The 22,740-nt window shown below is 29.0% G+C and overlaps 1 protein-coding gene across 1 annotated transcript in view; it reads right to left on the reverse strand.

Annotated features, from left to right (window-relative positions):
- Positions 1-252: 252 nt before the first annotated feature.
- The window catches only part of irx1b (iroquois homeobox 1b), a 43,345-nt gene continuing 20,857 nt past the window's right edge, over positions 253-22,740 (reverse strand). Inside the window, exon 5 of the mRNA XM_061982401.2 lies at positions 253-728. Coding sequence (XP_061838385.2) covers positions 680-728 — 49 coding nt within the window. The 3' untranslated portion in view covers positions 253-679. The remainder of the gene's footprint in view (positions 729-22,740) is intronic.

Genomic DNA, 22,740 nt, shown 5'->3' on the forward strand with positions numbered 1-22,740 from the left:
TTCTGATCCATATTTCAGAGGTATGGCGGTGGTGACACTGAAGGGGGCATAATCCAACATTAAAGCCCAGGCGCAGGTCCATAAGGTCCTGGAAACCTTCTATTTCAATGTCTGCGCTGTCGATGCGGGGACTTGCAAGTCGCTGGCTTAAACCTTCGGATTTTAGAACCAGTACGCTGTCGATCGGGTCAAAAACAAGTGCGGAGAGTCGAGGCAAGCAGAATATTACCAAGGCGATTGAAACCAGGCGAATACTGCAAACATATTTTATCATAAATATTTGCACACAAAAAAGATCGTCCTGAGAACAAGCGTCCACTGCAGAGGACGTTTGTTCTCGAGAGGATATGCAAATTCCACCAAGGACTAAAATCCACAAACAGTATAATAATGAAAAATCTGCTCTTCTTTGGTATTTCCCCCGAGACAAGTACAGGCCTCTTCTCTTTTCCAATAATAAATGACTATAATGACATTTATTTAGTTTCCCAAAAATATATTCTTTTTAGAGACAAATCCATATCCGGTATTTACACATTTCCCCCCCCCCCCCCAAAAAGAACCCGTACATAAAAGGGAGGACACATAACAAGTATAGCTAAACAGTACCACTGTATTACAGGTCCAAAATAGTCTTTTCTTCTGGGTTAAATAAAATGAATATTGTTGGTGAGTCCTCTCATAATGTTGTGGTGAGCGCCCGCTGTGCCCCGCTGCCGTGGTGAGGTCTGGTGGGAGGGGGGGGGGGGGGGGACATGAAAAACACAATTACAAACGTGCAAAACAATGCCATTTTATTTCAACACTTCTTTGATTACTGCAATTGTCTCACAGCTCTGTCATTCTCATGTAAATGGTGCGCTGTTAACTTTAAAAAACGGGATTGTTAATTGTTCAAAGCCTAATTGTCATTTCCAAACCGCCCCCCACCCCCTCAGTCACATTCCTGCCGTCAGCCTCTTTGACATGCGTCCACTGCATTCACTCAGGGGAGTGGCGTGGATGAAATGGCTGCAGATTATTGAAATGACCCGGGTGATGGGGAGATAAACCCTCCCTGCCTCCCTGACCAGGCGTTAAAGTGGCCTCCCAGTCATGTCAGGTGTTGCAGTGTTTACCTGTGGCATTAAATACTCTCAATCACAAAAATCACACTATTGAACGGTGATTAATCGCAATTAATCGCAGTACTTGTGTCATTTTAATTACCGTGGAAAAAAAACAACAACATTTGGACATAAACACAAATGTATTGTCCGAATGTGTCACTTGAATGCACCACATTAGTTGTCACAAAACATGTCAACAGTTTGATCCAAAGTATCGTGATTAATTGAGTTGTGATCAATCACGATTAATCGTAGTACTTGCATGATTTAAATGAACTTAAAAAACAATATTTTGACCCAAATTTCAAGTGTGTTACTTAAATGCACAATATTATTTGTCACAAAACATGCATTTGTATCTAAACTATTGTGATTAATTACATTGTAATTAATCGCAGTACTTGCGTCATTTTAATTACTGTGAAAACAGCAATATTTTGACATAAACACAAATGTATTGTCCAAATGTGAAACGGGAATTTTTTTTTAAGTGTGGTACTTGAATGCACCGCATTATTTGTCGCAAAACATGTAAACAGTTTGATCTAAAGTATTGTGATTCATTGAGTTGTGATTAATCACGATTAATCGTAGTACTTGCATGATTTAAATGAACTTAAACAATATTTTGACCCAAATTTAAAGTGTGTTTCTTAAATGCACAACATAATTTGTTGCAAATATGCAAACAGTTGTATCTAAAGTATTATGATTAATTAAATTGTGATTAATCACAATTTATCTCAGTACTTGCGTCATTTTGATTACTGTGAAAACAACAATATTTGGACATAAACACAAATGTATTGTCCAAATGTGAAACGGGATTTTTTTTTTTTAAGTGTGTTACTTGAATGCACCGCATTATTTGTCGCAAAACATGTAAACAGTTTGATCTAAAGTATTGTGATTAATTGAGTTGCGATTAATCACGATTAATCGTAGTACTTGCATGATTTAAATGAACTTAAACAATATTTTGACCCAAATTTAAAGTGTGTTTCTTAAATACACAATATTATTTGTTGCAAATATGCAAACAGTCGTATTTAAACTATTATGATTAATTAAATTGTGATTAATCACAATTAATCGCAGTACTTGTGTCATTTTAATTACTGTGAAAAAAACAACAACATTTGGACATAAACACAAATGTATTGTCCGAATGTGTCACTTGAATGCACCACATTATTTGTCGCAAAACATGTAAACAGTTTGATCTAAAGTATTGTGATTAATTGAGTTGTGATTAATCACGATTAATCGTAGTACTTGCATGATTTAAATAAACTTAAACAATATTTAGACCCAATTTTAAAGTGTGTTTCTTAAATGCACAATATTATTTGTTGCAAATATGCAAACAGTTGTATCTAAACTATTATGATTAATTAAATTGTGATTAATCACAATTAATCGCAGTACTTGTGTCATTTTAATTACCGTGAAAAAAACCAACAACATTTGGACATAAACACAAATGTATTGTCCGAATGTGTCACTTGAATGCACCACATTAGTTGTCACAAAACATGTCAACAGTTTGATCCAAAGTATTGTCATTAATTGGGTTGTGATCAATCACGATTAATCGTAGTACTTGCATGATTTAAATGAACTTAAAAAACAATATTTTGACCCAAATTTAAAGTGTGTTACTTAAATGCACAATATTATTTGTCACAAAACATGCATTTGTATCTAAACTATTGTGATTAATTACATTATAATTAATCGCAGTACTTGCGTCCTTTTGATTACTGTGAAAACAGCAATATTTTGACATAAACACAAATGTATTGTCCAAATGTGAAACGGGAATTTTTTTTTAAGTGTGTTACTTGAATGCACCACATTTGTCGCAAAACATGTAAACAGTTTTATCCAAAGTATTGTGATTAATTGAGTTGTGATCAATCACGATTAATCGTAGTACTTGCATGATTTAAATGAACTTAAAAAACAATATTTTGACCCAAATTTCAAGTGTGTTACTTAAATGCACAATATTATTTGTTGCAAATATGCAAACAGTCGTATCTAAACTATTATGATTAATTAAATTGTGATTAATCACAATTTATCTCAGTACTTGCGTCATTTTGATTACTGTGAAAACAGCAATATTTTGACATAAACACAAATGTATTGTCCAAATGTGAAACGGGAATTTTTTTAAAAAGTGTGTTACTTGAATGCACCGCATTATTTGTCGCAAAACATGTAAACAGTTTGATCTAAAGTATTGTGATTAATTGAGTTGTGATTAATCACGATTAATCGTAGTACTTGCATGATTTAAATGAACTTAAACAATATTTTGACCCAAATTTAAAGTGTGTTTCTTAAATGCACAATATTATTTGTTGCAAATATGCAAGTAGTCGTATCTAAACTATTATGATTAATTAAATTGTGATTAATCACAATTAATCGCAGTACTTGTGTCATTTTAATTATCGTGAAAAAAACCAACAACATTTGGACATAAACACAAATGTATTGTCCGAATGTGTCACTTGAATGCACCACATTAGTTGTCACAAAACATGTCAACAGTTTGATCCAAAGTATTGTGGTTAATTGAGTTGTGATCAATCACGATTAATCGTAGTACTTGCATGATTTAAATGAACTTAAATAACAATATTTTGACCCACATTTAAAGTGTGTTACTTAAATGCACAATATTATTTGTCACAAAACATGCATTTGTATCTAAACTATTGTGATTAATTACATTGTAATTAATCACAATTAATCGCAGTACTTGCGTCATTTTAATTACTGTGAAAACAACAATATTTTGACATAAACACAAATGTATTGTCCAAATGTGAAACGGGAATTTTTTTTTAAGTGTGGTACTTGAATGCACCGCATTATTTGTCGCAAAACATGTAAACAGTTTGATCTAAAGTACTGTGATTAATTGAGTTGTGATTAATCACGATTAATCATAGTACTTGCATGATTTAAATGAACTTAAACAATATTTTGACCCAAATTTAAAGTGTGTTTCTTAAATGCACAATATTATTTGTTGCAAATATGCAAACAGTCGTATCTAAACTATTATGATTAATTAAATTGTGATTAATCACAATTAATCGCAGTACTTGTGTCATTTTAATTACCGTGAAAAAAACAACAACATTTGGACATAAACACAAATGTATTGTCCGAATGTGTCACTTGAATGCACCACATTAGTTGTCACAAAACATGTCAACAGTTTGATCCAAAGTATTGTGATTAATTGAGTTGTGATCAATCAGGATTAATCGTAGTACTTGCATGATTTAAATGAACTTAAAAAACAATATTTTGACCCAAATTTCAAGTGTGTTACTTAAATGCACAATATTATTTGTCGCAAAACATGCATTTGTATCTAAACTATTGTGATTAATTACATTGTAATTAATCACAATTAATCGCAGTACTTGCGTCATTTTGATTACTGTGAAAACAGCAATATTTTGACATAAACACAAATGTATTGTCCAAATGTGAAACGGGAATTTTTTTTTAAGTGTGTTACTTGAATGCACCACATTGTCGCAAAACATGTAAACAGTTTGATCTAAAGTATTGTGATTAATTGAGTTGTGATTAATCACGATTAATCGTAGTACTGGCATTATTTAAATGAACTTAAACAATATTTAGACCCAAATTTAAAGTGTGTTTCTTAAATGCACAATATTATTTGTTGCAAATATGCAAACAGTCGTATCTAAACTATTATGATTAATTAAATTGTGATTAATCACAATTAATCGCAGTACTTGTGTCATTTTAATTACCGGGAAAAAACCCCAACAACATTTGGACATAAACACAAATGTATTGTCCGAATGTGTCACTTGAATGCACCACATTAGTTGTCACAAAACATGTCAACAGTTTGATCCAAAGTATCGTGATTAATTGAGTTGTGATCAATCACGATTAATCGTAGTACTTGCATGATTTAAATGAACTTAAAAAACAATATTTTGACCCAAATTTCAAGTGTGTTACTTAAATGCACAATATTATTTGTCGCAAAACATGCATTTGTATCTAAACTATTGTGATTAATTACATTGTAATTAATCACAATTAATCGCAGTACTTGCGTCATTTTGATTACTGTGAAAACAGCAATATTTTGACATAAACACAAATGTATTGTCCAAATGTGAAACGGGAATTTTTTTTTAAGTGTGTTACTTGAATGCACCACATTGTCGCAAAACATGTAAACAGTTTGATCTAAAGTATTGTGATTAATTGAGTTGTGATTAATCACGATTAATCGTAGTACTGGCATTATTTAAATGAACTTAAACAATATTTAGACCCAAATTTAAAGTGTGTTTCTTAAATGCACAATATTATTTGTTGCAAATATGCAAACAGTCGTATCTAAACTATTATGATTAATTAAATTGTGATTAATCACAATTAATCGCAGTACTTGTGTCATTTTAATTACCGGGAAAAAACCCCAACAACATTTGGACATAAACACAAATGTATTGTCCGAATGTGTCACTTGAATGCACCACATTAGTTGTCACAAAACATGTCAACAGTTTGATCCAAAGTATCGTGATTAATTGAGTTGTGATCAATCACGATTAATCGTAGTACTTGCATGATTTAAATGAACTTAAAAAACAATATTTTGACCCAAATTTCAAGTGTGTTACTTAAATGCACAATATTATTTGTCACAAAACATGCATTTGTATCTAAACTATTGTGATTAATTACATTGTAATTAATCACAATTAATTGCAGTACATGCGTAATTTTAATTACTGTGAAAACAACAATATTTTGACATAAACACAAATGTATTGTCCAAATGTGAAACGGGATTTTTTTTTTTAAAGTGTGTTACTTGAATGCACCGCATTATTTGTCGCAAAACATGTAAACAGTTTGATCTAAAGTATTGTGATTAATTGAGTTGCGATTAATCACGATTAATCATAGTACTTGCATGATTTAAATGAACTTAAACAATATTTTGACCCAAATTTAAAGTGTGTTTCTTAAATGCACAATATTATTTGTTGCAAATATGCAAACAGTCGTATCTAAACTATTATGATTAATTAAATTGTGATTAATCACAATTAATCTCAGTACTTGTGTCATTTTAATCACCGTGAAAAAAACAACAACATTTGGACATAAACACAAATGTATTGTCCGAATGTGTCACTTGAATGCACCACATTAGTTGTCACAAAACATGTCAACAGTTTGATCTAAAGTATTGTGATTAATTGAGTTGTGATCAATCACGATTAATCGTAGTACTTGCATGATTTAAATGAACTTAAAAAACAATATTTTGACCCAAATTTAAAGTGTTACTTAAATGCACAATATTATTTGTCACAAAACATGCATTTGTATCTAAACTATTGTGATTAATTACATTGTAATTAATCGCAGTACTTGCGTCCTTTTGATTACTGTGAAAACAATATTTTGACATAAACACAAATGTATTGTCCAAATGTGAAACGGGATTTTTTTTTTAAAGTGTGTTACTTGAATGCACCGCATTATTTGTCGCAAAACATGTAAACAGTTTGATCTAAAGTATTGTGATTAATTGAGTTGTGATTAATCACGATTAATCGTAGTACTTGCATGATTTAAATGAACTTAAACAATATTTAGACCCAAATTTAAAGTGTGTTTCTTAAATGCACAATATTATTTGTTGCAAATATGCAAACAGTCGTATCTAAACTATTATGATTAATTAAATTGTGATTAATCACAATTAATCGCAGTACTTGTGTCATTTTAATTACCGTGAAAAAAACCAACAACATTTGGACATAAACACAAATGTATTGTCCGAATGTGTCACTTGAATGCACCACATTAGTTGTCACAAAACATGTCAACAGTTTGATCCAAAGTATTGTGATTAATTGAGTTGTGATCAATCACGATTAATCGTAGTACTTGCATGATTTAAATGAACTTAAAAAACAATATTTTGACCCAAATTTAAAGTGTGTTACTTAAATGCACAATATTATTTGTCACAAAACATGCATTTGTATCTAAACTATTGTGATTAATTACATTGTAATTAATCGCAGTACTTGCGTCATTTTGATTACTGTGAAAACAGCAATATTTTGACATAAACACAAATGTATTGTCCAAATGTGAAACGGGAATTTTTTTTTAAGTGTGTTACTTGAATGCACCGCATTATTTGTCGCAAAACATGTCAACAGTTTTATCTAAAGTATTGTGATTAATTGAGTTGTGATTAATCACGATTAATCGTAGTACTTGCATGATTTAAATGAACTTAAACAATATTTTGACCCAATTTTAAAGTGTGTTTCTTAAATGCACAATATTTGTTGTTGCAAATATGCAAACAGTCGTATCTAAACTATTATGATTAATTAAATTGTGATTAATCACAATTAATCGCAGTACTTGTGTCATTTTAATTACCGTGAAAAAAACCAACAACATTTGGACATAAACACAAATGTATTGTCCGAATGTGTCACTTGAATGCACCACATTAGTTGTCACAAAACATGTCAACAGTTTGATCCAAAGTATTGTGATTAATTGAGTTGTGATCAATCACGATTAATCGTAGTACTTGCATGATTTAAATGAACTTAAAAAACAATATTTTGACCCAAATTTCAAGTGTGTTACTTAAATGCACAATATTATTTGTCGCAAAACATGCATTTGTATCTAAACTATTGTGATTAATTACATTGTAATTAATCACAATTAATCGCAGTACTTGCGTCATTTTAATTACTGTGAAAACAGCAATATTTTGACATAAACACAAATGTATTGTCCAAATGTGAAACGGGAATTTTTTTTTAAGTGTGTCACTTGAATGCACCACATTTGTCGCAAAACATGTAAACAGTTTGATCTAAAGTATTGTGATTAATTGAGTTGTGATTAATCACGATTAATCGTAGTACTTGCATGATTTAAATGAACTTAAACAATATTTAGACCCAAATTTAAAGTGTGTTTCTTAAATGCACAATATTATTTGTTGCAAATATGCAAACAGTCGTATCTAAACTATTATGATTAATTAAATTGTGATTAATCACAATTAATCTCAGTACTTGTGTCATTTTAATTACCGTGAAAAAAACAACAACATTTGGACATAAACACAAATGTATTGTCCGAATGTGTCACTTGAATGCACCACATTAGTTGTCACAAAACATGTCAACAGTTTGATCTAAAGTATTGTGATTAATTGAGTTGTGATCAATCACGATTAATCGTAGTACTTGCATGATTTAAATGAACTTAAAAAACAATATTTTGACCCAAATTTCAAGTGTGTTACTTAAATGCACAATATTATTTGTCGCAAAACATGCATTTGTATCTAAACTATTGTGATTAATTACATTGTAATTAATCACAATTAATCGCAGTACTTGCGTAATTTTAATTACTGTGAAAACAACAATATTTTGACATAAACACAAATGTATTGTCCAAATGTGAAACGGGATTTTTAAAAAAAAGTGTGTTACTTGAATGCACCACATTATTTGTCGCAAAACATGTAAACAGTTTGATCTAAAGTATTGTGATTAATTGAGTTGTGATTAATCACGATTAATCGTAGTAATTGCATGATTTAAATGAACTTAAACAATATTTAGACCCAAATTTAAAGTGTGTTTCTTAAATGCACAATATTATTTGTTGCGAATATGCAAACAGTCGTATCTAAACTATTATGATTAATTAAATTGTGATTAATCACAATTAATCGCAGTACTTGTGTCATTTTAATTACCGTGAAAAAAAACAACAACATTTGGACATAAACACAAATGTATTGTCCGAATGTGTCACTTGAATGCACCACATTAGTTGTCACAAAACATGTCAACAGTTTGATCTAAAGTATTGTGATTAATTGAGTTGTGATCAATCACGATTAATCGTAGTACTTGCATGATTTAAATGAACTTAAAAAACAATATTTTGACCCAAATTTCAAGTGTGTTACTTAAATGCACAATATTATTTGTCACAAAACATGCATTTGTATCTAAACTATTGTGATTAATTACATTGTAATTAATCACAATTAATCGCAGTACTTGCGTAATTTTAATTACTGTGAAAATAACAATATTTTGACATAAACACAAATGTATTGTCCAAATGTGAAACGGGATTTTTTTTTTAAAGTGTGTTACTTGAATGCACCGCATTATTTGTCGCAAAACATGTAAACAGTTTGATCTAAAGTATTGTGATTAATTGAGTTGTGATTAATCACGATTAATCGTAGTACTTGCATGATTTAAATGAACTTAAACAATATTTAGACCCAAATTTAAAGTGTGTTTCTTAAATGCACAATATTATTTGTTGCAAATATGCAAACAGTCGTATCTAAACTATTATGATTAATTAAATTGTGATTAATCACAATTAATCGCAGTACTTGTGTCATTTTAATTACCGTGGAAAAAAACCAACAACATTTGGACATAAACACAAATGTATTGTCCGAATGTGTGACTTGAATGCACCACATTAGTTGTCACAAAACATGTCAACAGTTTGATCCAAAGTATTGTGATTAATTGAGTTGTGATCAATCACGATTAATCGTAGTACTTGCATGATTTAAATGAACTTAAAAAACTATATTTTGACCCAAATTTCAAGTGTGTTACTTAAATGCACAATATTATTTGTCACAAAACATGCATTTGTATCTAAACTATTGTGATTAATTACATTGTAATTAATCACAATTAATTGCAGTACTTGCGTCATTTTGATTACTGTGAAAACAACAATTATTTGACATAAACACAAATGTATTGTCCAAATGTGAAACGGGAATTTTTTTTTAAGTGTGTTACTTGAATGCACCGCATTATTTGTCGCAAAACATGTAAACAGTTTGATCTAAAGTATTGTGATTAATTGAGTTGTGATTAATCACGATTAATCGTAGTACTTGCATGATTTAAATGAACTTAAACAATATTTTGACCCAAATTTAAAGTGTGTTTCTTAAATGCACAACATAATTTGTTGCAAATATGCAAACAGTTGTATCTAAAGTATTATGATTAATTAAATTGTGATTAATCACAATTTATCTCAGTACTTGCGTCATTTTGATTACTGTGAAAACAGCAATATTTTGACATAAACACAAATGTATTGTCCAAATGTAAAACGGGAATTTTTTTTTAAGTGTGTTACTTGAATGCACCGCATTATTTGTCGCAAAACATGTCAACAGTTTTATCTAAAGTATTGTGATTAATTGAGTTGTGATTAATCACGATTAATCGTAGTACTTGCATGATTTAAATGAACTTAAACAATATTTTGACCCAAATTTAAAGTGTGTTTCTTAAATGCACAATATTATTTGTTGCAAATATGCAAACCGTTGTATCTAAACTATTATGATTAATTAAATTGTGATTAATCACAATTTATCTCAGTACTTGTGTCATTTTAATTACCGTGAAAAAAACAACAACATTTGGACATAAACACAAATGTATTGTCCGAATGTGTCACTTGAATGCACCACATTAGTTGTCACAAAACATGTCAACAGTTTGATCCAAAGTATTGTGATTAATTGAGTTGTGATCAATCACGATTAATCGTAGTACTTGCATGATTTAAATGAACTTAAAAAACTATATTTTGACCCAAATTTCAAGTGTGTTACTTAAATGCACAATATTATTTGTCACAAAACATGCATTTGTATCTAAATTATTGTGATTAATTACATTGTAATTAATCACAATTAATCGCAGTACTTGCGTCATTTTAATTTCTGTGAAAACAGCAATATTTTGACATAAACACAAATGTATTGTCCAAATGTGAAACGGGAATTTCTTTTTAAAGTGTGTTACTTGAATGCACCACATTATTTGTCGCAAAACATGTAAACAGTTTGATCTAAAGTATTGTGATTAATTGAGTTGTGATTAATCACGATTAATCGTAGTACTTGCATGATTTAAATGAACTTAAACAATATTTAGACCCCAATTTAAAGTGTGTTTCTTAAATGCACAATATTATTTGTTGCAAATATGCAAACAGTCGTATCTAAACTATTATGATTAATTAAATTGTGATTAATCACAATTAATCGCAGTACTTGTCATTTTAATTACCGTGAAAAAAACAACAACATTTGGACATAAACACAAATGTATTGTCCGAATGTGTCACTTGAATGCACCACATTAGTTGTCACAAAACATGTCAACAGTTTGATCCAAAGTATTGTGATTAATTGAGTTGTGATCAATCACGATTAATCGTAGTACTTGCATGATTTAAATGAACTTAAAAAACAATATTTTGACCCAAATTTAAAGTGTGTTTCTTAAATGCACAATATAATTTGTTGGAAATATGCAAACAGTTGTATCTAAACTATTATGATTAATTAACTTGTGATTAATCACAATTTATCTCAGTACTTGCGTCGTTTGAATTACTGTGAAAACAACAATATTTGGACATAAACACAAATGTATTGTCCAAATGTGAAAAGGTTAAATTTTTAAAAAGTGTGTCACTTGAATGCACCACATTATTTGTCGCAAAACATGTAAATAGTTTGATCTAAAGTATTGTGATTAATAGAGTTGTGATTAATCACGATTAATCGTAGTACTTGCATGATTTAAATTGACTTAAAAAAACAATATTCTGACCCACATTTAAAGTGTGTTTCTTAAATGCACAATATAATTTGTTGCAAATATGCAAACAGTTGTATCTAAACTATTATGATTAATTAAATTCTGATTAATCACAATTTATCTCAGTACTTGTGTCATTTTAATTACCGTGAAAAAAACCAACAACATTTGGACATAAACACAAATGTATTGTCCGAATGTGTCACTTGAATGCACCACATTAGTTGTCACAAAACATGTCAACAGTTTGATCTAAAGTATTGTGATTAATTGAGTTGTGATCAATCACGATTAATCGTAGTACTTGCATGATTTAAATGAACTTAAAAAACAATATTTTGACCCAAATTTCAAGTGTGTTACTTAAATGCACAATATTATTTGTCACAAAACATGCATTTGTATCTAAACTATTGTGATTAATTACATTGTAATTAATCGCAGTACTTGCGTCCTTTTGATTACTGTGAAAACAATATTTTGACATAAACACAAATGTATTGTCCAAATGTGAAACGGGATTTTTTTTTTAAAGTGTGTTACTTGAATGCACCGCATTATTTGTCGCAAAACATGTAAACAGTTTGATCTAAAGTATTGTGATTAATTGAGTTGCGATTAATCACGATTAATCGTAGTACTTGCATGATTTAAATGAACTTAAACAATATTTTGACCCAAATTTAAAGTGTGTTTCTTAAATGCACAACATAATTTGTTGCAAATATGCAAACAGTTGTATCTAAACTATTATGATTAATTAAATTGTGATTAATCACAATTTATCTCAGTACTTGCGTCATTTTGATTACTGTGAAAACAGCAATATTTTGACATAAACACAAATGTATTGTCCAAATGTGAAACGGGAATTTTTTTTAAAAGTGTGTTACTTGAATGCACCGCATTATTTGTCGCAAAACATGTAAACAGTTTGATCTAAAGTATTGTGATTAATTGAGTTGTGATTAATCACGATTAATCGTAGTACTTGCATGATTTAAATGAACTTAAACAATATTTTGACCCAAATTTAAAGTGTGTTTCTTAAATGCACAATATTATTTGTTGCAAATATGCAAACAGTCGTATCTAAACTATTATGATTAATTAAATTGTGATTAATCACAATTAATCGCAGTACTTGTGTCATTTTAATTACCGTGAAAAAAAACAACAACATTTGGACATAAACACAAATGTATTGTCCGAATGTGTCACTTGAATGCACCACATTAGTTGTCACAAAACATGTCAACAGTTTGATCCAAAGTATTGTGATTAATTGAGTTGTGATCAATCACGATTAATCGTAGTACTTGCATGATTTAAATGAACTTAAAAAACAATATTTTGACCCAAATTTCAAGTGTGTTACTTAAATGCACAATATTATTTGTCACAAAACATGCATTTGTATCTAAACTATTGTGATTAATTACATTGTAATTAATCACAATTAATCGCAGTACTTGCGTCGTTTGAATTACTGTGAAAACAACAATATTTGGACATAAACACAAATGTATTGTCCGAATGTGAAACGGTTACATTTTTAAAAAGTGTGTCACTTGAATGCACCACATTATTTGTCGCAAAACATGTAAACAGTTTGATTTTAAGTATTGTGATTAATTGAGTTGTGATTAATCACGATTAATCGTAGTACTTGCATGATTTAAATGAACATAAACAATATTTTGACCCAAATTTAAAGTGTGTTTCTTAAATGCACAATATTATTTGTTGCAAATATGGAAACAGTTGTATCTAAACTATTTTGATTAATTAAATTGTGATTAATCACAATTTATCTCAGTACTTGCGTCATTTGAATTACTGTGAAAACAACAATATTTGGACATAAACACAAATGTATTGTCCGAATGTGAAACGGTTAAATTTTTAAAGTGTGTCACTTGAATGCACCACATTATTTGTCGCAAAACATGTAAACAGTTTGATCTAAAGTATTGTGATTAATTGAGTTGTGATCAATCACGATTATTCGTAGTACTTGCATGATTTAAATGAACTTAAAAAACAATATTTTGACCCAAATTTCAAGTGTGTTACTTAAATGCACAATATTATTTGTCACAAAACATGCATTTGTATCTAAACTATTGTGATTAATTACATTGTAATTAATCACAATTAATCGCAGTACTTGCGTCATTTTAATTACTGTGAAAACAGCAATATTTTGACATAAACACAAATGTATTGTCCAAATGTGAAACGGGCTTTTTTTTTTTAAAGTGTGTTACTTGAATGCACCACATTATTTGTCACAAAACATGTAAACAGTTTGATCTAAAGTATTGTGATTGAGTTGTGATTAATCACGATTAATCGTAGTACTTGCATGATTTAAATGAACTTAAACAATATTTAGACCCAAATTTAAAGTGTGTTTCTTAAATGCACAATATTATTTGTTGCAAATATGCAAACAGTCGTATCTAAACTATTATGATTAATTAAATTGTGATTAATCACAATTAATCGCAGTACTTGTGTCATTTTAATTACCGTGAAAAAAAACAACAACATTTGGACATAAACACGAATGTATTGTCCGAATGTGTCACTTGAATGCACCACATTAGTTGTCACAAAACATGTCAACAGTTTGATCTAAAGTATTGTGATTAATTGAGTTGTGATCAATCACGATTAATCGTAGTACTTGCATGATTTAAATGAACTTAAAAAACAATATTTTGACCCAAATTTCAAGTGTTACTTAAATGCACAATATTATTTGTCACAAAACATGCATTTGTATCTAAACTATTGTGATTAATTACATTGTAATTAATCACAATTAATTGCAGTACTTGCGTCATTTTGATTACTGTGAAAACAATATTTTGACATAAACACAAATGTATTGTCCAAATGTGAAACGGGAATTTTTTTTAAAGTGTGTTACTTGAATGCACCACATTAGTTGTCGCAAAACATGTAAACAGTTTGATCTAAAGTATTGTGATTAATTGAGTTGTGATTAATCACGATTAATCGTAGTACTTGCATGATTTAAATGAACTTAAACAATATTTTGACCCAAATTTCAAGTGTATTTCTTAAATGCACAACATAATTTGTTGCAAATATGCAAACAGTTGTATCTAAACTATTATGATTAATTAAATTGTGATTAATCACAATTTATCTCAGTATTAGTCAGTATTTCACAGTAATCAGTATTTTGATTACTGTGAAAACAACAATATTTTGACATAAACACAAATGTATTGTCCAAATGTGAAACGGGAATTTTTTTTAAGTGTGTTACTTGAATGCACCACATTATTTGTCGCAAAACATGTAAACAGTTTGATCTAAAGTATTGTGATTAATTGAGTTGTGATTAATCACGATTAATCGTAGTACTTGCATGATTTAAATGAACTTAAACAATATTTTGACCCAAATTTAAAGTGTGTTTCTTAAATGCACAATATTATTTGTTGCAAATATGCAAACAGTCGTATCTAAACTATTATGATTAATTAAATTGTGATTAATCACAATTAATCGCAGTACTTGTGTCATTTTAATTACCGTGAAAAAAAACAACATTTGGACATAAACACAAATGTATTGTCCGAATGTGTCACTTGAATGCACCACATTAGTTGTCACAAAACATGTCAACAGTTTGATCCAAAGTATTGTGATTAATTGAGTTGTGATCAATCACGATTAATCGTAGTACTTGCATGATTTAAATGAACTTAAAAAACAATATTTTGACCCAAATTTCAAGTGTGTTACTTAAATGCACAATATTATTTGTCACAAAACATGCATTTGTATCTAAACTATTGTGATTAATTACATTGTAATTAATCACAATTAATTGCAGTACTTGCGTCATTTTAATTACTGTGAAAACAACAATATTTTGACATAAACACAAATGTATTGTCCAAATGTGAAACGGGAATTGTTTTTTAAGTGTGGTACTTGAATGCACCGCATTATTTGTCGCAAAACATGTAAACAGTTTGATCCAAAGTATTGTGATTAATTGAGTTGTGATTAATCACGATTAATCGTAGTACTTGCATGATTTAAATGAACTTAAACAATATTTTGACCCAAATTTAAAGTGTGTTTCTTAAATGCACAATATAATTTGTTGCAAATATGCAAACAGTCGTATCTAAACTATTATGATTAATTAAATTGTGATTAATCACAATTAATCGCAGTACTTGCGTCATTTTGATTACTGTGAAAAAAAACAATATTTTGACATAAACACAAATGTATTGTCCAAATGTGAAACGGGATTTTTTTTTAAAAGTGTGTTACTTTAATGCACCGCATTATTTGTCGCAAAACATGTAAACAGTTTGATCTAAAGTATTGTGATTAATTGAGTTGTGATTAATCACGATTAATCGTAGTACTTGCATGATTTAAATGAACTTAAACAATATTTAGACCCAAATTTAAAGTGTGTTTCTTAAATGCACAATATTATTTGTTGCAAATATGCAAACAGTCGTATCTAAACTATTATGATTAATTAAATTGTGATTAATCACAATTAATCGCAGTACTTGTGTCATTTTAATTACCGTGAAAAAAACCAACAACATTTGGACATAAACACAAATGTATTGTCCGAATGTGTCACTTGAATGCACCACATTAGTTGTCACAAAACATGTCAACAGTTTGATCCAAAGTATTGTAATTAATTGAGTTGTGATCAATCACGATTAATCGTAGAACTTGCATGATTTAAATGAACTTAAAAAACAATATTTTGACCCAAATTTAAAGTGTGTTACTTAAATGCACAATATTATTTGTCGCAAAACATGCATTTGTATCTAAACTATTGTGATTAATTACATTGTAATTAATCACAATTAATCGCAGTACTTGCGTCATTTTAATTACTGTGAAAACAGCAATATTTTGACATAAACACAAATGTATTGTCCAAATGTGAAACGGGAATTTTTTTTTAAGTGTGTCACTTGAATGCACCACATTTGTCGCAAAACATGTAAACAGTTTGATCTAAAGTATTGTGATTAATTGAGTTGTGATTAATCACGATTAATCGTAGTACTTGCATGATTTAAATGAACTTAAACAATATTTAGACCCAAATTTAAAGTGTGTTTCTTAAATGCACAATATTATTTGTTGCAAATATGCAAACAGTCGTATCTAAACTATTATGATTAATTAAATTGTGATTAATCACAATTTATCTCAGTACTTGCGTCATTTTGATTACTGTGAAAACAATATTTTGACATAAACACAAATGTATTGTCCAAATGTGAAACGGGAATTTAAAAAAAAAGTGTGTTACTTGAATGCACCGCATTATTTGTCGCAAAACATGTAAACAGTTTGATCTAAAGTATTGTGATTAATTGAGTTGTGATTAATCACGATTAATCGTAGTACTTGCATGATTTAAATGAACTTAAACAATATTTAGACCCAAATTTAAAGTGTGTTTCTTAAATGCACAATATTATTTGTTGCAAATATGCAAACAGTCGTATCTAAACTATTATGATTAATTAAATTGTGATTAATCACAATTAATCGCAGTACTTGTGTCATTTTAATTACCGTGAAAAAAACCAACAACATTTGGACATAAACACAAATGTATTGTCCGAATGTGTCACTTGAATGCACCACATTAGTTGTCACAAAACATGTCAACAGTTTGATCCAAAGTATTGTGATTAATTGAGTTGTGATCAATCACGATTAATCGTAGTACTTGCATGATTTAAATGAACTTAAAAAACAATATTTTGACCCAAATTTCAAGTGTGTTACTTAAATGCACAATATTATTTGTCACAAAACATGCATTTGTATCTAAACTATTGTGATTAATTACATTGTAATTAATCACAATTAATTGCAGTACTTGCGTCATTTTAATTACTGTGAAAACAACAATATTTTGACATAAACACAAATGTATTGTCCAAATGTGAAACGGGATTTTTTTTTAAAAGTGTGTTACTTGAATGCACCGCATTATTTGTCGCAAAACATGTAAACAGTTTGATCTAAAGTATTGTGATTAATTACATTGTAATTAATCACAATTAATTGCAGTACTTGCGTCATTTTAATTACTGTGAAAACAACAATATTTTGACATAAACACAAATGTATTGTCCAAATGTGAAACGGGATTTTTTTTTTAAGTGTGTTACTTGAATGCACCACATTATTTGTCGCAAAACATGTAAACAGTTTGATCTAAAGTATTGTGATTAATTGAGTTGTGATTAATCACGATTAATCGTAGTACTTGCATGATTTAAATGAACTTAAACAATATTTTGACCCAAATTTAAAGTGTGTTTCTTAAATGCACAATATTATTTGTTGCAAATATGCAAACAGTTGTATCTAAACTATTTTGATTAATTAAATTGTGATTAATCACAATTTATCTCAGTACTTGTGTCATTTTAATTACCGTGAAAAAAACAACAACATTTGGACATAAACACAAATGTATTGTCCGAATGTGTCACTTGAATGCACCACATTAGTTGTCACAAAACATGTCAACAGTTTGATCTAAAGTATTGTGATTAATTGAGTTGTGATCAATCACGATTAATCGTAGTACTTGCATGATTTAAATGAACTTAAAAAACAATATTTTGACCCAAATTTCAAGTGTGTTACTTAAATGCACAATATTATTTGTCACAAAACATGCATTTGTATCTAAACTATTGTGATTAATTACATTGTAATTAATCACAATTAGTCGCAGTACTTGCGTCATTTTAATTACTGTGAAAACAGCAATATTTTGACATAAACACAAATGTATTGTCCAAATGTGAAACGGGATTTTTTTTTAAAGTGTGTTACTTGAATGCACCACATTGTCGCAAAACATGTAAACAGTTTGATCTAAAGTATTGTGATTAATTGAGTTGTGATTAATCACAATTAATCGTAGTACTTGCATGATTTAAATGAACTTAAACAATATTTAGACCCAATTTTAAAGTGTGTTTCTTAAATGCACAATATTTGTTGTTGCAAATATGCAAACAGTCATATCTAAACTATTATGATTAATTAAATTGTGATTAATCACAATTAATCGCAGTACTTGTGTCATTTTAATTACCGTGAAAAAAACCAACAACATTTGGACATAAACACAAATGTATTGTCCGAATGTGTCACTTGAATGCACCACATTAGTTGTCACAAAACATGTCAACAGTTTGATCCAAAGTATCGTGATTAATTGAGTTGTGATCAATCACGATTAATCGTAGTACTTGCATGATTTAAATGAACTTAAAAAACAATATTTTCACCCAAATTTCAAGTGTGTTACTTAAATGCACAATATTATTTGTCACAAAACATGCATTTGTATCTAAACTATTGTGATTAATTACATTGTAATTAATCGCAGTACTTGCGTCCTTTTGATTACTGTGAAAACAACAATATTTTGACATAAACACAAATGTATTGTCCAAATGTGAAACGGGAATTTTTTTTTAAAGTGTGTTACTTGAATGCACCGCATTATTTGTCGCAAAACATGTAAACAGTTTGATCTAAAGTATTGTGATTAATTGAGTTGTGATTAATCACAATTAATCGTAGTACTTGCATGATTTAAATGAACTTAAACAATATTTAGACCCAAATTTAAATTGTGTTTCTTAAATGCACAATATTATTTGTTGCAAATATGCAAACAGTTGTATCTAAACTATTATGATTAATTAAATTGTGATTAATCACAATTTATCTCAGTACTTGCGTCATTTTGATTACTGTGAAAACAGCAATATTTTGACATAAACACAAATGTGTTGTCCAAATGTGAAACGGGAATTTTTTTTTAAAGTGTGTTACTTGAATGCACCACATTATTTGTCGCAAAACATGTAAACAGTTTGATCTAAAGTATTGTGATTAATTGAGTTGTGATTAATCACGATTAATCGTAGTACTTGCATGATTTAAATGAACTTAAACAATATTTAGACCCAAATTTAAAGTGTGTTTCTTAAATGCACAATATTATTTGTTGCAAATATGCAAACAGTCGTATCTAAACTATTATGATTAATTAAATTGTGATTAATCACAATTAATCGCAGTACTTGTGTCATTTTAATTACCGTGAAAAAAACAACAACATTTGGACATAAACACAAATGTATTGTCCGAATGTGTCACTTGAATGCACCACATTAGTTGTCACAAAACATGTCAACAGTTTGATCCAAAGTATTGTGATTAATTGAGTTGTGATCAATCACGATTAATCGTAGTACTTGCATGATTTAAATGAACTTAAAAAACTATATTTTGACCCAAATTTCAAGTGTGTTACTTAAATGCACAATATTATTTGTCACAAAACATGCATTTGTATCTAAACTATTATGATTAATTACATTGTAATTAATCGCAGTACTTGCGTCATTTTAATTACTGTGAAAACAACAATATTTTGACATAAACACAAATGTATTGTCCAAATGTGAAACGGGAAATTTTTAAAAGTGTGTTACTTGAATGCACCACATTATTTGTCGCAAAACATGTAAACAGTTTGATCTAAAGTATTGTGATTAATTGAGTTGTGATTAATCACGATTAATCGTAGTACTTGCATGATTTAAATGAACTTAAACAATATTTTGACCCAAATTTAAAGTGTGTTTCTTAAATGCACAATATTATTTGTTGCAAATATGCAAACAGTCGTATCTAAACTATTATGATTAATTAAATTGTGATTAATCACAATTAATCGCAGTACTTGTCATTTTAATTACCGTGGAAAAAAAACAACAACATTTGGACATAAACACAAATGTATTATCCGAATGTGTCACTTGAATGCACCATATTAGTTGTCACAAAACATGTCAACAGTTTGATCCAAAGTATTGTGATTAATTGAGTTGTGATCAATCACGATTAATCGTAGTACTTGCATGATTTAAATGAACTTAAAAAACTATATTTTGACCCAAATTTCAAGTGTGTTACTTAAATGCACAATATTATTTGTCACAAAACATGCATTTGTATCTAAACTATTGTGATTTATTACATTTAATTAATCACAATTAATCGCAGTACTTGCGTCATTTTAATTACTGTGAAAACAACAATATTTTGACATAAACACAAATGTATTTTCCAAATGTGAAACGGGAATTTTTTTTTAAGTGTGTTACTTGAATGCACCACATTTGTCGCAAAACATGTAAACAGTTTGATCTAAAGTATTGTGATTAATTGAGTTGTGATTAATCACGATTAATCGTAGTACTTGCATGATTTAAATGAACTTAAACAATATTTTGATCCAAATTTAAAGTGTGTTTCTTAAATGCACAATATTATTTGTTGCAAATATGCAAACAGTTGTATCTAAACTATTTTGATTAATTAAATTGTGATTAATCACAATTTATCTCAGTACTTGCGTCATTTTGATTACTGTGAAAACAACAATATTTTGACATAAACACAAATGTATTGTCCAAATGTGAAACGGGAATTTTTTTTAAGTGTGTTACTTGAATGCACCACATTATTTGTCGCAAAACATGTAAACAGTTTGATCTAAAGTATTGTGATTCATTGAGTTGTGATTAATCACGATTAATCGTAGTACTTGCATGATTTAAATGAACTTAAACAATATTTTGACCCAAATTTAAAGTGTGTTTCTTAAATGCACAATATTATTTGTTGCAAATATGCAAACAGTTGTATCTAAACTATTATGATTAATTAAATTGTGATTAATCACAATTTATCTCAGTACTTGCGTCATTTTGATTACTGTGAAAACAGCAATATTTTGACATAAACACAAACGTATTGTCCAAATGTGAAACGGGAATTTTTTTTTAAAGTGTGTTACTTGAATGCACCACATTATTTGTCGCAAAACATGTAAACAGTTTGATCCAAAGTATTGTGATTAATTGAGTTGTGATTAATCACGATTAATCGTAGTACTTGCATGATTTAAATGAACTTAAACAATATTTAGACCCAAATTTAAAGTGTGTTTCTTAAATGCACAATATTATTTGTTGCAAATATGCAAACAGTCGTATCTAAACTATTATGATTAATTAAATTGTGATTAATCACAATTAATCGCAGTACTTGTGTCATTTTAATTACCGTGAAAAAAACAACAACATTTGGACATAAACACAAATGTATTGTCCGAATGTGTCACTTGAATGCACCACATTAGTTGTCACAAAACATGTCAACAGTTTGATCCAAAGTATTGTGATTAATTGAGTTGTGATCAATCACGATTAATCGTAGTACTTGCATGATTTAAATGAACTTAAAAAACTATATTTTGACCCAAATCTCAAGTGTGTTACTTAAATGCACAATATTATTTGTCGCAAAACATGCATTTGTATCTAAACTATTGTGATTAATTACATTGTAATTAATCACAATTAATCGCAGTACTTGCGTCATTTTAATTACTGTGAAAACAGCAATATTTTGACATAAACACAAATGTATTGTCCAAATGTGAAACGGGAATTTTTTTTAAAAGTGTGTTACTTGAATGCACCACATTATTTGTCGCAAAACATGTAAACAGTTTGATCTAAAGTATTGTGATTAATTGAGTTGTGATTAATAAGGATTAATCGTAGTACTTGCATGATTTAAATAAACTTAAACAATATTTAGACCCAAATTTAAAGTGTGTTTCTTAAATGCACAATATTATTTGTTGCAAATATGCAAACAGTTGTATCTAAACTATTGTGATTAATTAAATTGTGATTATTCACAATTAA

This window comes from Nerophis lumbriciformis, linkage group LG21 (genome assembly GCF_033978685.3).
Source record: "Nerophis lumbriciformis linkage group LG21, RoL_Nlum_v2.1, whole genome shotgun sequence".
In the NCBI taxonomy this organism is placed as follows: Eukaryota; Metazoa; Chordata; class Actinopteri; order Syngnathiformes; family Syngnathidae; genus Nerophis; species Nerophis lumbriciformis.